The sequence below is a fragment of the Notamacropus eugenii genome, chromosome 3 (assembly GCF_028372415.1).
Source record: "Notamacropus eugenii isolate mMacEug1 chromosome 3, mMacEug1.pri_v2, whole genome shotgun sequence".
Lineage (NCBI taxonomy): Eukaryota > Metazoa > Chordata > Mammalia > Diprotodontia > Macropodidae > Notamacropus > Notamacropus eugenii.
The window spans coordinates 294,899,509-294,913,683 of record NC_092874.1 but is presented as its reverse complement, the minus strand read 5'-3'; the positions used below and the strand labels follow the sequence as shown (position 1 = coordinate 294,913,683).

The 14,175-nt window shown below is 57.8% G+C and overlaps 1 protein-coding gene across 2 annotated transcripts; it reads right to left on the bottom strand.

Moving 5' to 3' along the window:
* Window positions 1-1,269: 1,269 nt before the first annotated feature.
* Window positions 1,270-14,136, bottom strand: GGA1 (golgi associated, gamma adaptin ear containing, ARF binding protein 1). Of its 2 annotated transcripts, none has more exons than XM_072655983.1 (17): window positions 13,973-14,136; window positions 11,192-11,276; window positions 10,931-11,006; window positions 10,269-10,367; window positions 9,675-9,798; window positions 9,388-9,488; window positions 8,948-9,028; window positions 8,011-8,148; window positions 7,844-7,925; window positions 7,180-7,287; window positions 6,856-7,005; window positions 4,632-4,696; window positions 4,246-4,406; window positions 3,769-3,965; window positions 3,204-3,373; window positions 2,822-2,932; window positions 1,270-2,621 (listed from the first exon to the last, which is right to left on the bottom strand). In XM_072655983.1, exons 1-17 carry the CDS (start codon window positions 14,001-14,003, stop codon window positions 2,511-2,513), a joined length of 1,890 nt encoding a protein of 629 aa, XP_072512084.1. In that variant the 5' UTR covers window positions 14,004-14,136; the 3' UTR covers window positions 1,270-2,510. The 2 variants fall into 2 exon arrangements, with proteins under 2 accessions (XP_072512084.1, XP_072512083.1); XM_072655982.1 differs by lacking the exon at window positions 13,973-14,136 and adding an exon at window positions 13,537-13,775.
* Window positions 14,137-14,175: the final 39 nt, after the last annotated feature.

Here is a 14,175-nt window from a genome sequence, read left to right as displayed (position 1 = left end):
ACAGGGACTGTGGCATATTAGATTTTTTCTCAGTCCCTAGCATGAATTCTATACAAAACTGAGGACACTAAAAATTGAATTGAAATGAGTCCCAGTTGTCTTTCTGGGGAGGTGACTGGCTTTGTGGGTGGAGTTCCTGGTGGTGTGTGTGTGGGAAGTGGTTGATGGAGAAGGTGATGGAGTACTCACAACCGGGGAACCAGGATAGGTCTCCTGAAGGCTAAGAAGTCAAGGTGATGGGAGAGAACATTGCAGATGTGAGGTACAGCCTGGAGGTAGGAGAACTAAGGGTATGAATACATGAACTCACAAGTGGGTGCTGCCAGTTCAAACCAAGAACAGTTCCCCACTCCTGGGAACCTCCTGCCCCACTTCTTGAGGGGGCAGGTTGTTAAGGTGAGAGGGTTCTCCAAGCTCACCCTTCCTACAGAAGTGAGGACACAGATTTCAAATTCTGACTCTACTTGGAGGTGGTGCAGAAGCTTGTGGGGCATGGAATCAGAAAGACTTGAGTTCAAAAACAGCCTCTAATTATCTGTGTGACCCTGGACAAGTCACTTTACCCTGGATGCCTCAGTTTCTTGGGGGAGATGGCAAACCACCCCAGAATCTGCCAAGAAAACCCCAAATGGGGTCATAAAGAGTCAGACATGACTGAAATGACTGAACAAGAAGTGGTTTTTACATGGGCTTTTCTGCAGCTCAACACAAGCCAACAGCATTTCCTGGATGTTGATGGCAACCCTGACCTTCAAAGCTGTCAGGGGCAACCTCCTAGGCATCCCCCTATTGTGGTCGGGTGGCCCTGGAGCACATGGGATAGTGATGGTATCACATCTTTTTTGAAAAGCCAAAATATCCGGGAGAGGGGACCATGTCAACAGAAGGCTTGGAAGCCGCCTCATCTGATGAGGTTTCAGGGAAACCTTAAGACTCCTGGAATATTCAGGCTGGAGAAGGAGCAAAGTGTATGAAGTGTAACAGCTGGCTGTGAGGGCCACTTCTTTGATTTCACTATTTCTGTTCATGCCGCCACTTTTCATTTGATCTTTCTTAAGTGAAACTTTAGTGTTATCTTTGATTCTGGCCTCTTGTCCCCAGCACAGCACAGCACAGACTCTCCCCCCAGGTGACTCGCAAACAGCAGAGGTCAGAGGTCCCCTTCCCATTCCCCTGCAGAGACCACAGGTCAGACATCTGGAACAGACACCATGTCAGGAGAATTCAGAGCTGTGGGAGAGCTGACCAGTCTCAGCGATTCTAAAAGGGTCCAGGAAAGAACTCTTTATTATATCCCATAAATACACCACATTCAATGCAGCACAGAGTTCCTGACCACAGGTGGTTACGAGAGCCACACATGGGTAGGCCCAGGGTGGCAGTCCTGCAGGCCCATAACAGAAGAGATACATGGAGAAGCCCAGCAAGGGAGAAGCTGCTTGGAAAACCTAAGACCATCCATGAGGAAGACCCCCACCCCAGGAGTCACCATCCTTCCACCAAGACATGATCTGGGCCCAGCCATTCCTTCCCATCCCATCTGGGGACCTTGATCTAGACCTGCCCCCTCCTGCCACCCAGCTCCTCTCAGCAATGCTGCAGCAAGGGAGACAAATGGGAGGTGGAGGAAGATGAGTTTCAGGGGGTTCCCATCCCCAGCCCTACTCTCCTCCAGACTGTGGACAGAGATCGACTCAAACGAAAGGAAAGAAAATCAAACCTCACACCAGAGAAGTGCAAACAATTGGAGGTGAATACCCCAAATTCAACCCAGTCCTGTGGGGGGTGCTAGCCCCCACATCCCCCAAGGGGGAAGAGAGAAGGGGAGACTCTGGGTCCCGTAGAACAATCCCCACTCTGGTAAGGCCACCCCTGGGTTATGGCTAGTCCTTCCCATAAGGCATGAGAGAGCAGGGCTCCAGCCCCACCCAGTTCCAGGGTCATCCTGTGGTGCCTCAGCCTGGCCCTTTTCCAGGACTGCTACAGTGGTGCTGAGGGCCCTGGGGCCCCTTTGGGTCAGGGACACCCAAATCCTTCCCAGAGCCCAGAAAGGACAGACACTCCTCCCCCTCCCTGCCCTATCCTCTCACATCTCAATAGATCAAAGCAGGACGTCCCTGGCCAAGGGATGGATTGCTAAGAGATGAGGCTCCTGTGTTGGGGGGATGGGGCCCTGGCCTTGGTCTCTCCTTCTGGATTTAACTCAGTGAGAGAGGAAGAGAAAGGTGGGGAAGAGCTAGTCAATGGAGGAACACCAAGGAGAGAAGACCAAATCCCAGTGTGTATGGTCACAGAGGGGGAAGTTGGCCCCCATCCTGTCTGCCGGGGAGCACAGGGTTCCAAGTGAAGTCCTAACCAGAAGAGGGGGAAAATGGGCGCAGCAGAAGTCCTGAGAAGGGCGGAGGGACTGGGCTTGGGGTGGAACCCCATACCCACTCTGCAGGATGGGAGGCCTCGCCTGCCTCCTTGGAGCCTCCAGCATCCTTATCCTTCCCTTCCCTGGACTGCTTCTAGAGGCTTCCCCAAGACTCAGGTGGGGGGAACTGGTCCACATCTCCCATCTCATTGTAGGTCTGGTCCCCCATGGTGAAGGTGAGCTTGTACCGGAGGCGGACTTTCTCCTGGGGGGTTGGGGGGGGGGTAGAGAGAGAATCATAGGCCTCAGCCCAGGGAAGGAGCTGTGGAGAGAGCAAACTCCACAGTCCATCCTCTTCCTAGTTTTACAGATGAGGAAACTGAGGTCCAGAAGGGCATTGGGGCCCCCCCCAACTAAGTGGCAGGGCCTTGACCACTCCCAGGACACCTAAAGCCTCGCTCTCACCTTCTGGGGGTTGGCAAGCAGCAGGACTTGAGTGATGGCTGTGGGGTGGACGATGGGGTTGAAGGCAGGCAGCTCAGTGCCTGAAGGGGGCTGCAGCTTCACTTTCATCACCTGGGGAGGGTGACAGGGCAGAGGGGCTGTGATCCCCACGTGCCCTCCTGCTTATGTGCCACTCTGGGCCAGGTCACCTGTCCTGGCCTTTGGTCCCTGACCTCCTCCCAACATCCCCACCTCACACGGTAGGAGACAACGGAAGGCTCTCTGGGCCAACATCCTCACAAATGTGGAAACTAAGGCCCAGAGACAGGTTTATTTTGGCCAGTGTCTGAGGTTCCCTCCTCCCACACCCATCCCTGACCCTTCAGCCCAGCCATGAGGTCACCTTAGGGACAGCAGACTGAAAGACAATGTTCCGGATAGGTTTTGGGGCCGTGCTCAGCATGGACACCACCACGACCAGCACGTCCGGCCGGCCAGGCAGAGGGTCCTGGGCAAAGTGGAAGAGGATGCGGAAGCCATGCTGGTCATAGACAGTCACGGGCAGGATGCTGCCTGCAGCCAGGGCATGGGGGCAGGGGAGAAGAAAGAAGGAGCAGGCATTGGGGAGGGCAGCCACCAGTCCACAGGAGCAGCATCCCAGTGGGGAGGGAGGGCATATTCAGGGGACACAGCTTGGCCCAGACAGAGAAATCCCTAAACTTTCACTCTCTTATGGGGAGAGCTGGGCCCTCTCTACCCTGGGCCACCTTCTGCCATTTGCCACCTTTGGCACGCTACAGATAATGGGCACATGCACCAAGAGGAACGGCTGGGGGCCTCACCCCCTGGGGTGGACACGAGGCCCCATCAGCTCCACTCTACAACTGAAGAGGCAGAGGCCCTCACAGGTGAGGGGTCCTGGGGCAACAGGACCAAGTGTGGGGCTCCCTAGCCCTACCCTCACTTACTAGGTCGGATGGACTCCAAGGGCACAGTGATGTTGGCCAGTGAGATCTCCTGCATTAGCTCTGGGGCCCCGGAGGGCATGGGAGGGTCGCAGGAGCCGCTGGGAAGCAGCGTCAGGATACTGGGTGTTGGGCAGCTGGAGGTGCTCTTGTTCTGGAGGTCCCGCAGGGTGAGCCGAGGGGCTGGCTGCTGCTTCTCCCTTCAGAGGAGGAAGGAGGGGAAGGTGTGTGTCAACGGAAAGGAGTCAGGGGGATCTTATGTGCCTTGGCTGAGGCTTCCAGGAGCCTCCACTCCCTCTCACTCCTCCCTGTACCCACATACCCTTGATGTCAGACTGTGCGTCACTGGCCCCTTTCCCTGTGTGGGGCTCGGCTCTAGGAAGGCACCCACCTTCTCCTTCCTTACATCTCCCCCTCCCCAGAACACAGTAGGTGGCTCAGTCAGTTCTGTAGTGAGGGCCTCTCCTCTCCTGTCCTCACCACCGCACTTGCTGAGATGCTGGGGGCAGGGACTGCTGTAGCAGTGCCTTCCCTAGGAGGTCAAGGTCATCGAGCCCGCTGGAGGGTGCTGGAGGCGGCGGGGGTAGCGGCTGGCTCTCAGTCTTAGAGGCTGCACCAGGGAGCTCGGAGCTGTCCGACGACTGTGTGGTAAAGGAAAAGCACATGTGGAATAGAGAAGGCAGCCAGGCTCCCTGGCTTCTGGCAAATCTGAGCCTCTGCCCAATGCTGGAGAAAGCAGTCTGGAGATGGGGAGAAGCTGGGCCCTCTGCCACCTGCCAGCCCGGGTTACAAGGGGAGGCTGTTCCTCCTCTTTGGCTGGACAGGCCTGGTGGGGTCCCAGACCTCCATCCCTCCTCCCCTCTCACCTGGAAGCTATTCCATCCTCCAGTGTCCAGGCCTGGGGCTGCGGGGGGCGTAGGATCATTGAGGCCTGCGGACAAGGGGAATAACAGGCTCTGACTGAAGGTCCTTGGGGTGGGAAGGGAACCTGCAAAACTTCTGATCCACACCAGAAGAGAATGGGCTGAAGGAACTGAGGTGGGGCAGCAGAGAAGGGGGAGACCCCCATCTTTAATCATGGGGAGGGCACAGCCAAGGATGGAGCTCCCCAAAGCCCAGACACGATGTGGGGAGAGTTGAAGCCTGAGGTCAGGCAAGGCTTCACCCCCGAGAGAGAGCTGCTTACTGAGGGGCTGGGTCACCATGGCCCCCTTTGAGGTCCCTCGCTAAGCCCCCTCGCAGGACCTGGAGCAAAGTTTATTCTTCTCATTTCAGAAATGAGGAAAACGCCTTGTTCTGAACCAGACAGCTCACAAAGTGGGAGCTGGATGTGTCCCTCAGTGGCAGGTGGCCCCCAACTTCCTACTTCCCAGTGTAACTTTGTATGGGAGAGCCTTTGTCAGGGCACACAACTCAGTCACAGTGCTGCTGGACAAGGTCCCTTCTCAGCCACTTATGGCCCCAGGAAGTCACCCCATGGATCTTCATTTCCTCATCTGTAAAATGGGCCTCCTGACAGCATTTCGCCCCCAGGCTTGTTGAAAGTGAGGACCCTTGCAATGCTCTGTAAACCTAAGACACCAAACAAACACTAGCTCTGGAGGCGGGTGGGTGCTACTATTTTCAGACCATGGCTCAGGCAGCCCTTGCAGAGAGGACTTCACAGAACAGAGCAGCTGGTGGGTACCCACAGCTTCCTCCAGGCTGAATCTCCCAGACCCCAGCCGAACCACAGACCTTCCCCTTCCTTTATTTCTACGCATCACCAACTCAGAGCAAAAGCCAGAGGGGGATGGGGGGGACAGAAAAGGAAGGGGAAGCATACTGGGGGGCAGGGGACCAGGCTCTCTCTGGCCACAGCTGCAGGATGGAATTCTCTTAAGAGAATGCCCCTGTCTTCTCCCTCTTGGAAGGAGGCAGGACTGGGCTGGGAGGGTGGTGGGGGGCAGGAAGGGCTGCAGAGATACCCTTTGAGGGCCACCATATGGTTCACTGCCTCCCTCCTCATGGACGGACACAATGAGGCCAGCTTGGCCTAGCCCTGCTCCACATACAGCCTGGGAAGGAGCTCTGGACCAGATCAGATCCTGCGAGGGCCTGGGGCCCTTCTCACTTCTAAGGATGTGAATCTTAACCCTAACTGGAGCATGGATTGAGCACGTGTGGCCCCCCTCTTTGGGCCTCGGTTTCCTGACCTGTAAACCGCCAGGCTTGGACTAGACAAGCTTTCCACCTGAAGATCCACAGTGGAGTTTTCTTCTGCCTTCTCAGGTTGGCGGGGGGCCAGACCCTGGGGTCCTGTCCCCAGGGAGAAGGACTAAAGACCCACCCCCAACCAGGCATGTTTTGCCACTCTGGGGTTCCTGTCCTTTTGGCTTCAGGGAGAGAAACCAGAAGGAAGCAGCCACCCATACAATCCATGGCACTTGACCCAGAGGTTCCTAAGCACAAACAGAAGCTCCCCAGGACCCTGACCTGCCCCCTCTGCCCACCCACCTCCAGTGGGAAGGCCTGGCCTGGCTCTGCCCGCCGCTCCGGGTCTGGGTGGTAGCGTGACAGGGGCTCCAAGTTTCTCCCCCCCAGGCAGGCCTCAGAGCTCACAGCTCCTGCTGCCTAATGCTTGCCAATGGGCAGTCTGAGTATGGCAGGCCCCCATCCCAGAAGGGCAAGGACCAGGGATTCAGAGTCAACAAGTTACCTCTGCCCTCCTGCCTTCTGGCTGCTGCCCCTCAGTCTAGGAGGCCTTTCCTGAGTACACAGAGCAGTACAGTTTCCTATGGGCTCCTCAAAGCCCCTGGGGGCTTGCACCAGGGCAGGGCCGAGTGCCAGAAGTCCCAGTCCTTGGCTGGCCCTCCATGGAGGCCCCCTCCCTTGGGCCTCTCTGGCCTCCCCTCCTGTCCTGGTCCCCCCATCAGGGCCTGAAACTAGGTCACATGGCTGGAAGGGGAACAGCAAAGGAGCCCATTCCCTTTTTACACTGAAACCGTCCTCCCTGCCTTCGGCCTGATCCCTCTCAGGACCTTGTGAGGGGCCAAGTCCTGGGGTGCAGGATTGCACCCCAGCCCTGGGGCCCCTCCCCACCATCCGTACCTAGGGACATGAGCTCATCGTCGAGCAGGGACAGCGAGGTGGGCTGTTCTGGCCTGGCCAGGTCACCTGTGAGGCTGGGAAGGGCTGGGCCGGCTGAGCCTGCCGGAGGCATGTCCAGTCCAGAAAGGTCCAGGAGAGCGGAGGTGCTACCTGCAGGGAGGAGGGAGGACACAGCAGGGCCCTCAGCAGAGAAGTCCTACATCCTAGGAAACTGAGTGTGGGCAGGAAGAGAGCTCTGGTCCTTCACCTCCCCCACCCTCATGCTGGAGATGTCTGGCTCCCCACTCCCTGCCCCTCCCTCTCCTGTGGCCTGGATCACCTCACCTGGAAGGGGGCCAGAGGCTGTGTCCCCATTGACCTCTTCTCCCTTCACCAGCTGCTGGTAGAGATTGATCACCTGGGTGAGGTTGTCATTGGCTTGCAGGATCTCCGCTGGGATTGGGTGAGAGGGAGGAAAGAGAGGAGTGAGGCACCCAGGGCCGGCCCTTTGTGTCCAGTGCCAAGCTCTGCGTGCAGAAGGGGCTTGGGCGTGTGCCAGGTGCGTCCAGGCCCCCAGGCAGCAGAGCCAGGGCTGCCACGCTGGCCTGCGGAAAGCCCAAGGCTGGGCCTCAAGTCCTATAGTCTCTGACAGGGGTCTCCAAACATTTCTGATTGTTATTAGCCAACAACATCTGCATGTGCCTTCTAGTATGTGGATATCTGCCAACTATATCCTGGAACTAATCGTTACTCACACCCTAAAAGGCACTTAAAATGTAAATGGAAACAAGACTGGGTCAGAACGATGCCTCATTGGACCCTGCAATGGAGGGTCTGACCACAGAGACCTTCTGGAGCTCCCATTGTTGAGGTGCTGTTGGCCCAAAGCAGCTCATGAAATGGATGCCCCCTCCTGGCTGCTCCTGGAATCTGTGAAGCCCTGAGGTTAGAGGACCAGAGAGGGCGGGAGGGGGGACGCCAGCTGACAGCTCCCATCCGTGGGGCTCACCCAAGGCCTCGTCATTGTCCTCTGTGTCGCTGGCCAGCCGGAAGAGCATGGGCCGCATCCGCTCGCAGCGCTGGTACAGCTCCTGACAAGGAAGTTAAGAGACTGAGCAGAGGACCTCCCCACATCCCCACCCCAGGTGTGGCCCAGGACCCCGGGGGCTGCCTCACCTTCATGAGCTCATCATTGCTGACTGAGGTCTCCCCCTGGCTGTAGCTGGTCACCATCTCGGTCAGCAGCTTCACGTTGTTGTTTACTTCTTCTATAGCGCTGACCCGCTTAGAGATCTTTTCCATCCGCTTCTGGTCCTGGGACAGACAAGAGAGATGGCTATGTACCTGCATGCCTGGGGGACTCCTGGGCTCCCTCAGCCCTTCTCTGCCCCATGAACCTGCCTGTCCCACTAGGAAGGCCCCCTAGCCAATGGCCACTACGCGTGGGGCACATACAGAGAGCCAAGTTCAGAATACTATTGACCCATCTCAATTTTCTCTGTATAACCTTGAGCAAATCACTTTTCTCTGGGCCTTGGTTTCCTGATGTGTAAAATGAGGGGTGGCACGAGATGATGCCAAGAGACATCCCTATGGAAGGCTGAAAAGTTAACCTAAAGGAACCAAAGTGTGTGTGGTAGAGATGGGAAAAGTGTTGCAAGGTTCTGCCAGCTCATGGTGAGAGGAGAAAGGGAGGGAGAGAGAGAGAGTGTGTGAGTATGAGCATATGTGTGAATATGTACGTGTAATAGTGTGTGAGTGTGGTCAAAGGCTCCCCCCTTGCCCGAGGGCCCATGCTGTGCGGGATTCTTGGTGTGGACTCTACACTCCTGTTTGGTGCAGATGTCACAACAGCCCTTTGCACTTTCCTGGACATGATCTCGGGTCCTTCCCACCTGTGAAGAGGGCAGAACTGGCATCACCCTCCTCAGAGAGGGGGGATTTCCCCAGGTCCTGCAGCCAACCGGGAGGAGCCCAGGCAGCCCCTCTCCTTATCCATTTCACCCACCAGTGCTACTCTGGCCCCCTCCCCATGGACACTGAAGGCAGCGAGTCTCTCTGCCCTGTCTGTGCCCATGTCTGCCCTGCAAGCTGCCAAGGACTGAGCAGGCACCTCCTGGACCATCTCTTTGATGAGTTTGTTGGCTGCTCGGAGGTCCTCGGGGTGGGAGCTCTTCAGTAGCCGGGCCAGCATCTGGGGACACAGCAGAATTGGGAGCGGGGGTGAGGGGCAAACCCTGGAATCAGAGGCTTGAGACCAAAAGGAGACTGAGCCAATGGCAGCTGGAGAGGGGGCTGCAGTACTTTCAAGAGGGAAGACAGTGAGCCCCTCTCTCTCCACACGTCCTCTCAGCAAGGCCACCAGACATGCTAACCCAGACCTCCCTGGGACAGGAGCCAGAGGGAAAGTCGGGCAGTGGATGCTGATGAGGTGGGGCCCTCTTCCAGCTCTCCGGTCCCAGGCCTGTGTTCTCACAAGCCCTGGGAGCCTAGTATGAGGGTCGAGGCAAAGCTGTCCCAAAGTAGGGCCACTACCCACTGTAACCTCCTCACCTTGGACTTCTCCTCATCTTCAAAGATTCCGTTCTTGGGCCGCGTGGGTGGTGCCAAAAAGGGGGTGTCATCAGGAAGCTTGGGGTCGGTCTTCACAATCCCTGTGGGGGCAGCAGAGACAGGACTGCTGTCACCAGGCCCAGGCCACACAGGCTCCAGGCCCACTTAGACACCCATGCCATTCTGCCAACCCAAAAGGGACAAGGGTTTGGTGTCACTCCCCCCAACCCTCAGGTTTTCTTCTACCTAGGGAGGGCCAGTGCCCACCCTCAGGCAAGAGCTCTCACCTTGCTTCTTGAGCATCTGGTAGGCCTCAGCAATCTTCACCTCCTGAGGCAGCCCCAGAGTCCAGCTGTAAAGCAGCTCCAGAATCTTGTCTTTCACCTTGTCCGGGGTGCGGGTGCCCAGGTACTGCCCAGGGAGGAGGAAGAAGACCCCTGACTTGTCCAGCTCTGCCCTTCCCCCAGCCCCAGGACCCCAGACTTGGTCTCTGCCCCCACAACTCTCTCAGGAGCCCTCTGGTCCTCGGATTTGGCACATCCCTCATGGCCATTCCTTCTCCAAAGACGGAGGAGAAAAAGGAGGGAGCCGGAGGCGCTTAGGTCATCTCTGCTGATTTGTGGAAGGCCCGGGGTGGGGGCACAAAGAGAGGAATATGTGGAATTGGGGCAACAGAATGACAAAGACAGGAGGGGAGAGAAGGGGAAGAGAAACAAGGGACCATCTCAGGACTGGTTCTCAGCCACCAGCCTCTCGCCAGCCCTGTGGGGGGCGGTCCACCCACCAGGGACGATGCAGGGCTTCTTCCCCACATTCCCAGCCCACAGGATGGATGCAAAGCAGAGCCCCCATCGGGGGGGAAGGGGGGTCCCTGCACCCACCTTGGGTGACACCACCTTGATGAGTTCGTTGAGGAAGCGGAACTTGCCCACCTCATCATGGAACCGCTTGCCGCAGGTCTTCATGCATGTCTCCAGTACCTGAAGATGGCTCAGGGTCACATGAAGCCCCGCTTGGAGCACCAAGGATGGCTGGGCCACATGATGGGGAGTGGGAGGCTCCCCTCCCCCAGGCAGACCCTGCAGAGCCTCCTCTCATCCACCCTACCCTCTGGCCTCCCATGCCCATGGAAGCCAACTTTAGGGCTAGGAACTTGGGACAAGGATGAGTGAAGCCCAGAGAAGGGAGGAAAAGGAGAACCTCGTCCTAATGCAGGAGAGGAGGGGGCATATGCTGTCAGATCTGCTCATGTGGCCAGTGGGCCATAACGTGTGGCTCCATGTGTTTTCCTTTTTAATCCTTGTCATGGGGGAAGGCACACAAGGTGCAGAGGAAGAGAGGGGATCTCTGGCAATGAACGTGATATAAACACAAAATGCACCAACAGAGCCCTTAGAAAATGTCTGTTCTCTCTATCCCGAGACTAGAGATCATGCCCTAACCTCTCCACCCCAACAGGAGGTCCTGGGTTGCCCCCTTCCTGAGCACACCCAGAGACTGACGCGGCTCCGACCAGGGCCCCCCTCTCCTGGGCGGTCCTCACCGTCAGGGCCTGGGTAGCTTCCCATTCCTGTGGAGACTGGATCTTGTGGGCTAACAGCCGGGTGGCCAGTGGTGGCCTGGAGGAGAGAGAGACAAAGAAGGAGGCCCTCAGGGGTGTCCGTTCCTCATGGGGGTGGGGGTTGGGGGGATGCTGACCCATCTGGGGCTGCGGCATGAGGAAGCAGAGGGGAGTAAGCCCTCCCCTCCCCTCCCTCAGCAGCCCACCTCTTACTCTCTGGGGTTGGGGTGGGGGCCGTCTTACCCTTCCAGCTCCTTGTTCAGCTGCTCACAGAAGGCATCGATGCTGTCCCAGTCCAGCTCCTTGTTGAGCGGGTTGGTAGCTCTGTCTGTGCCATGGGGAGAGCCGATAGGTGTGGTCAGGGAAGAGGGTTTCCCGGCATGCTCCCCCCCAGCCCAGTAGGAGCCCTGAACCTCTCCCTGTGGACAGTGACCCTGACTCTGCCTGACTCATGGGGCTGCTCCCTGGATCATTAGGAGGGCCTAGACCTCAGGCTGCTGAGGCCTACAAGAAAGGCTGTTTTCTCGAGGTGGTCAGCTATGCAGTGACCAGCTCAGCCTCCGCCAGAATGAGCTGGAAGGACAGGCACAGAGAAAGGGGGTGGAGACCTCCCCACCCCCGGGTCTGGAGAAGGCCCTGCATAAAGTGCACAATGCAGAACAAGAGTTCAGGAGCCCCCTACCCCCCGCACAGCTAGTCCCCTCCACCTTGTTGAGTCTCAGTTCCCTCATCTGTAAGATGACGATGGTGATCTTTGCCCTGAAAACCTCCTAGGGCAGATGTAAGGGGCAAGCCCCTCTACCAACAGGAGCTGCTCCTCCCGGTTCATCCTGACTCGGCTCTGAGGGCGGGATCATCTACACTGGACCAGCTCTGTGGAGTGTGTGTGTGGGGGGGAGGGCTTGCCCTACTTTGCCCAGACAAGGTGCAAGGGGCACGAGGCAGGAGAAGACACCCAGGTCAGCGGTCTGGGCCCTGCCAGGAGCAGACCTCATGTGAGTCTGAATCAAGGAGGGGCTTCTTTGGCCCCTCCACCCCATTATGGGGATAGGTCCCAGGAGGGGGATGAGCTGAGATCCAGGCCAGGATGGGCTGGACCAAGCCCAGATGAGCCTGCTGCGCCTCTCCGACCACTGAGGGTTCCAGGAGGAGACTCCATCTCCTGACTGACTGGGGACAGAGGCCTGTTTTTGGTCAGTAGGACATGCAAAAGGGTGGAGGGCAGTGCAGCGTGTGAGCATGTGTGTCAAGGATTAGCGTCACCTGCTCTGAAAGGAAGCGATAGAAATGGGGACAGCAGCTGGCAGGGGCACATGGGGTGGCTACAAGTACTGGGGGATGTGTCTAAGTGATAGATCTGTGGAGACTGAGTCATGAGGATGGTGGCTGGGGCATAATGCAGAGGATGTAAACTTGGGGGGGGCTGAGGGGCAAGGTCAGATACATGGAATCCTCAGAGCCATACTCCCAGACACACTCAAGCCCTTCCCTAAACCTCAACTCTGCCTAATCTACCATCTCCCAGAGTTTCCTTGGCATCCCCAGATATCCATCAATCTATCCCATCTCCATCTCCCCCTAAATTCTCCCCATGAAAAAACAGTTGGGGTCTTCCCCAATGCATCTCCCATATACCTCAGCTTCCAAGGTCCATCCCCCCTAAATTATGGAGTGCATCTCTCCCAAAACTCCTTGTCCAGAGAAGCCAAGATCTCTCTGGTCAAGAGCTCCCCCAAATCCCTTTTCCCCACCGCCAAGAAGTGGCTGAAAAGTCCGGGCAGTCCACAGTGTGCAAGATTTTGGCAAGAAGGTGTGTCCTTCTTGGGGGATGGGTTAGGGAGTGTGTAGGGTGAAGATGAACATGTAGAGGGGAATTTGGGGGATGCTGGTGCATCAAGGGGGCCTCTGGGGTGGAAGTGTACAAGGGCAATTTTGAGGAGTCACACAAACCGTGGAGGAGTCTGGGAAGGAGGCCGTGGGGTGTGTGGTTCCTGGAGACAGATTCTGGGACTCGAGGTGAGGACAGGAATGTGGGTGGAGGAGGGATGAGAACATTTTGGGGGTAGCCAGAGAAATTCTGGGGCACATACGGTAGGGCTCCTTCCTGGAAAGTTTGTCATGTGTCTGAATGGGAAGCCTGGGTGGATTTTAGAGGGTCGCAGGGGTGTTTTGGGGAGGATTTGGGGGGGACAGTCATTTGGGGAATGGATGAGGGGATGGCTCGGGGTGTGCAAGGGGAAGATTAGAGCTGGATGGGGGGAAGGAGTCAGAGGCTTCTGGGATAAGGTTTCTTTTGGGAGGAAGCTCCCCTATCTAGGGTGGATCCCACAGGGCTAAGCTGGCAGTACTTGGAAGGGGGTGGGGTGCTGGAAGTAGATCTAGGGGAGCGACTAGTGAGGACAAGCAGGCGGGGAGGGCATCGTGGAAGAGACTGCCGGGGCAGCCAGGAATTCTAGGGCACATTTAGAGGGGGGCTGGAAAACCTGGGGACAGCTTACGGGGAGACCTGAGGGGCCATGGGGAGTTTGTGGAAGAAAACGTAGGTCGGTGGGTTGATGTGTAAGTAGGGACAGGGGCTAAAATCTTACTTTGGGGGCACATTTGGGGAGACAGGCAGAGGGTCTCGGAGAGGACGGGAGGAGTCATGGGGGCACAGATGTGGGGACTGCCTCTTTCTGGGGGCAGCCTGGGGGTGCTGGAGATGATCAGGAGGCTTCTGGGAGCATTTGGGGGGTCTCAGAGGCAGGTTTAAGGCGGGGAGCTGGGGTCACAAGGAGGGAGGTTTGGGGGGCCCTCTGGGAGTCTCTGAGGACACACGAGGGGCACCTTTGGGGGGTCCTGGAGGCAGACGGAGGGGAGGGGGATTCTGGAAGTCCTTTCAAGAGGAGCTTCCTGGGGGGTCAGGAAGGGTTGGGGGGCCGGGGCCGACCCGCCCGGGGCTGGGGGAGGGGCACGCCCCCCGGTTCCGCTTCCGGCCCGGTCCGCGCTCCCGCCCCCCTCTCGGAGGAGGAGGGGGTCACTCACTGATTCTCGACTCCAGACTCTCCGACTCCATCTCGGGCTCTGGCCGCCGCGGGACCACACACCCGCCCCCTCCAGGCTCTCGCGAGACTGCCCAGGCCCCGGCCCCGCCCCCGGCGCATTAACAGACCATCGAGCATCCCGGGCGACCCGTGAGAGTGCGCGGCCGCCGTCCTAGAGCGCCGCCTGCGCGGCCATAGAGGAGC

Coding starts and splice junctions, on each gene's coding strand:
- GGA1 (XM_072655982.1), bottom strand. CDS start 13,594: ATGACTCCTCCCGTCCTCTCCGAGACCCTCTGCCTGTCTCCCCAAATG. Junction 7,288..7,843: donor GGACAATGACGAGGCCTTGG/GTGAGCCCCACG, acceptor ACCCAATCCCAG/CGGAGATCCTGCAAGCCAAT. Junction 4,407..4,631: donor GAGGATGGAATAGCTTCCAG/GTGAGAGGGGAG, acceptor TTTACCACACAG/TCGTCGGACAGCTCCGAGCT.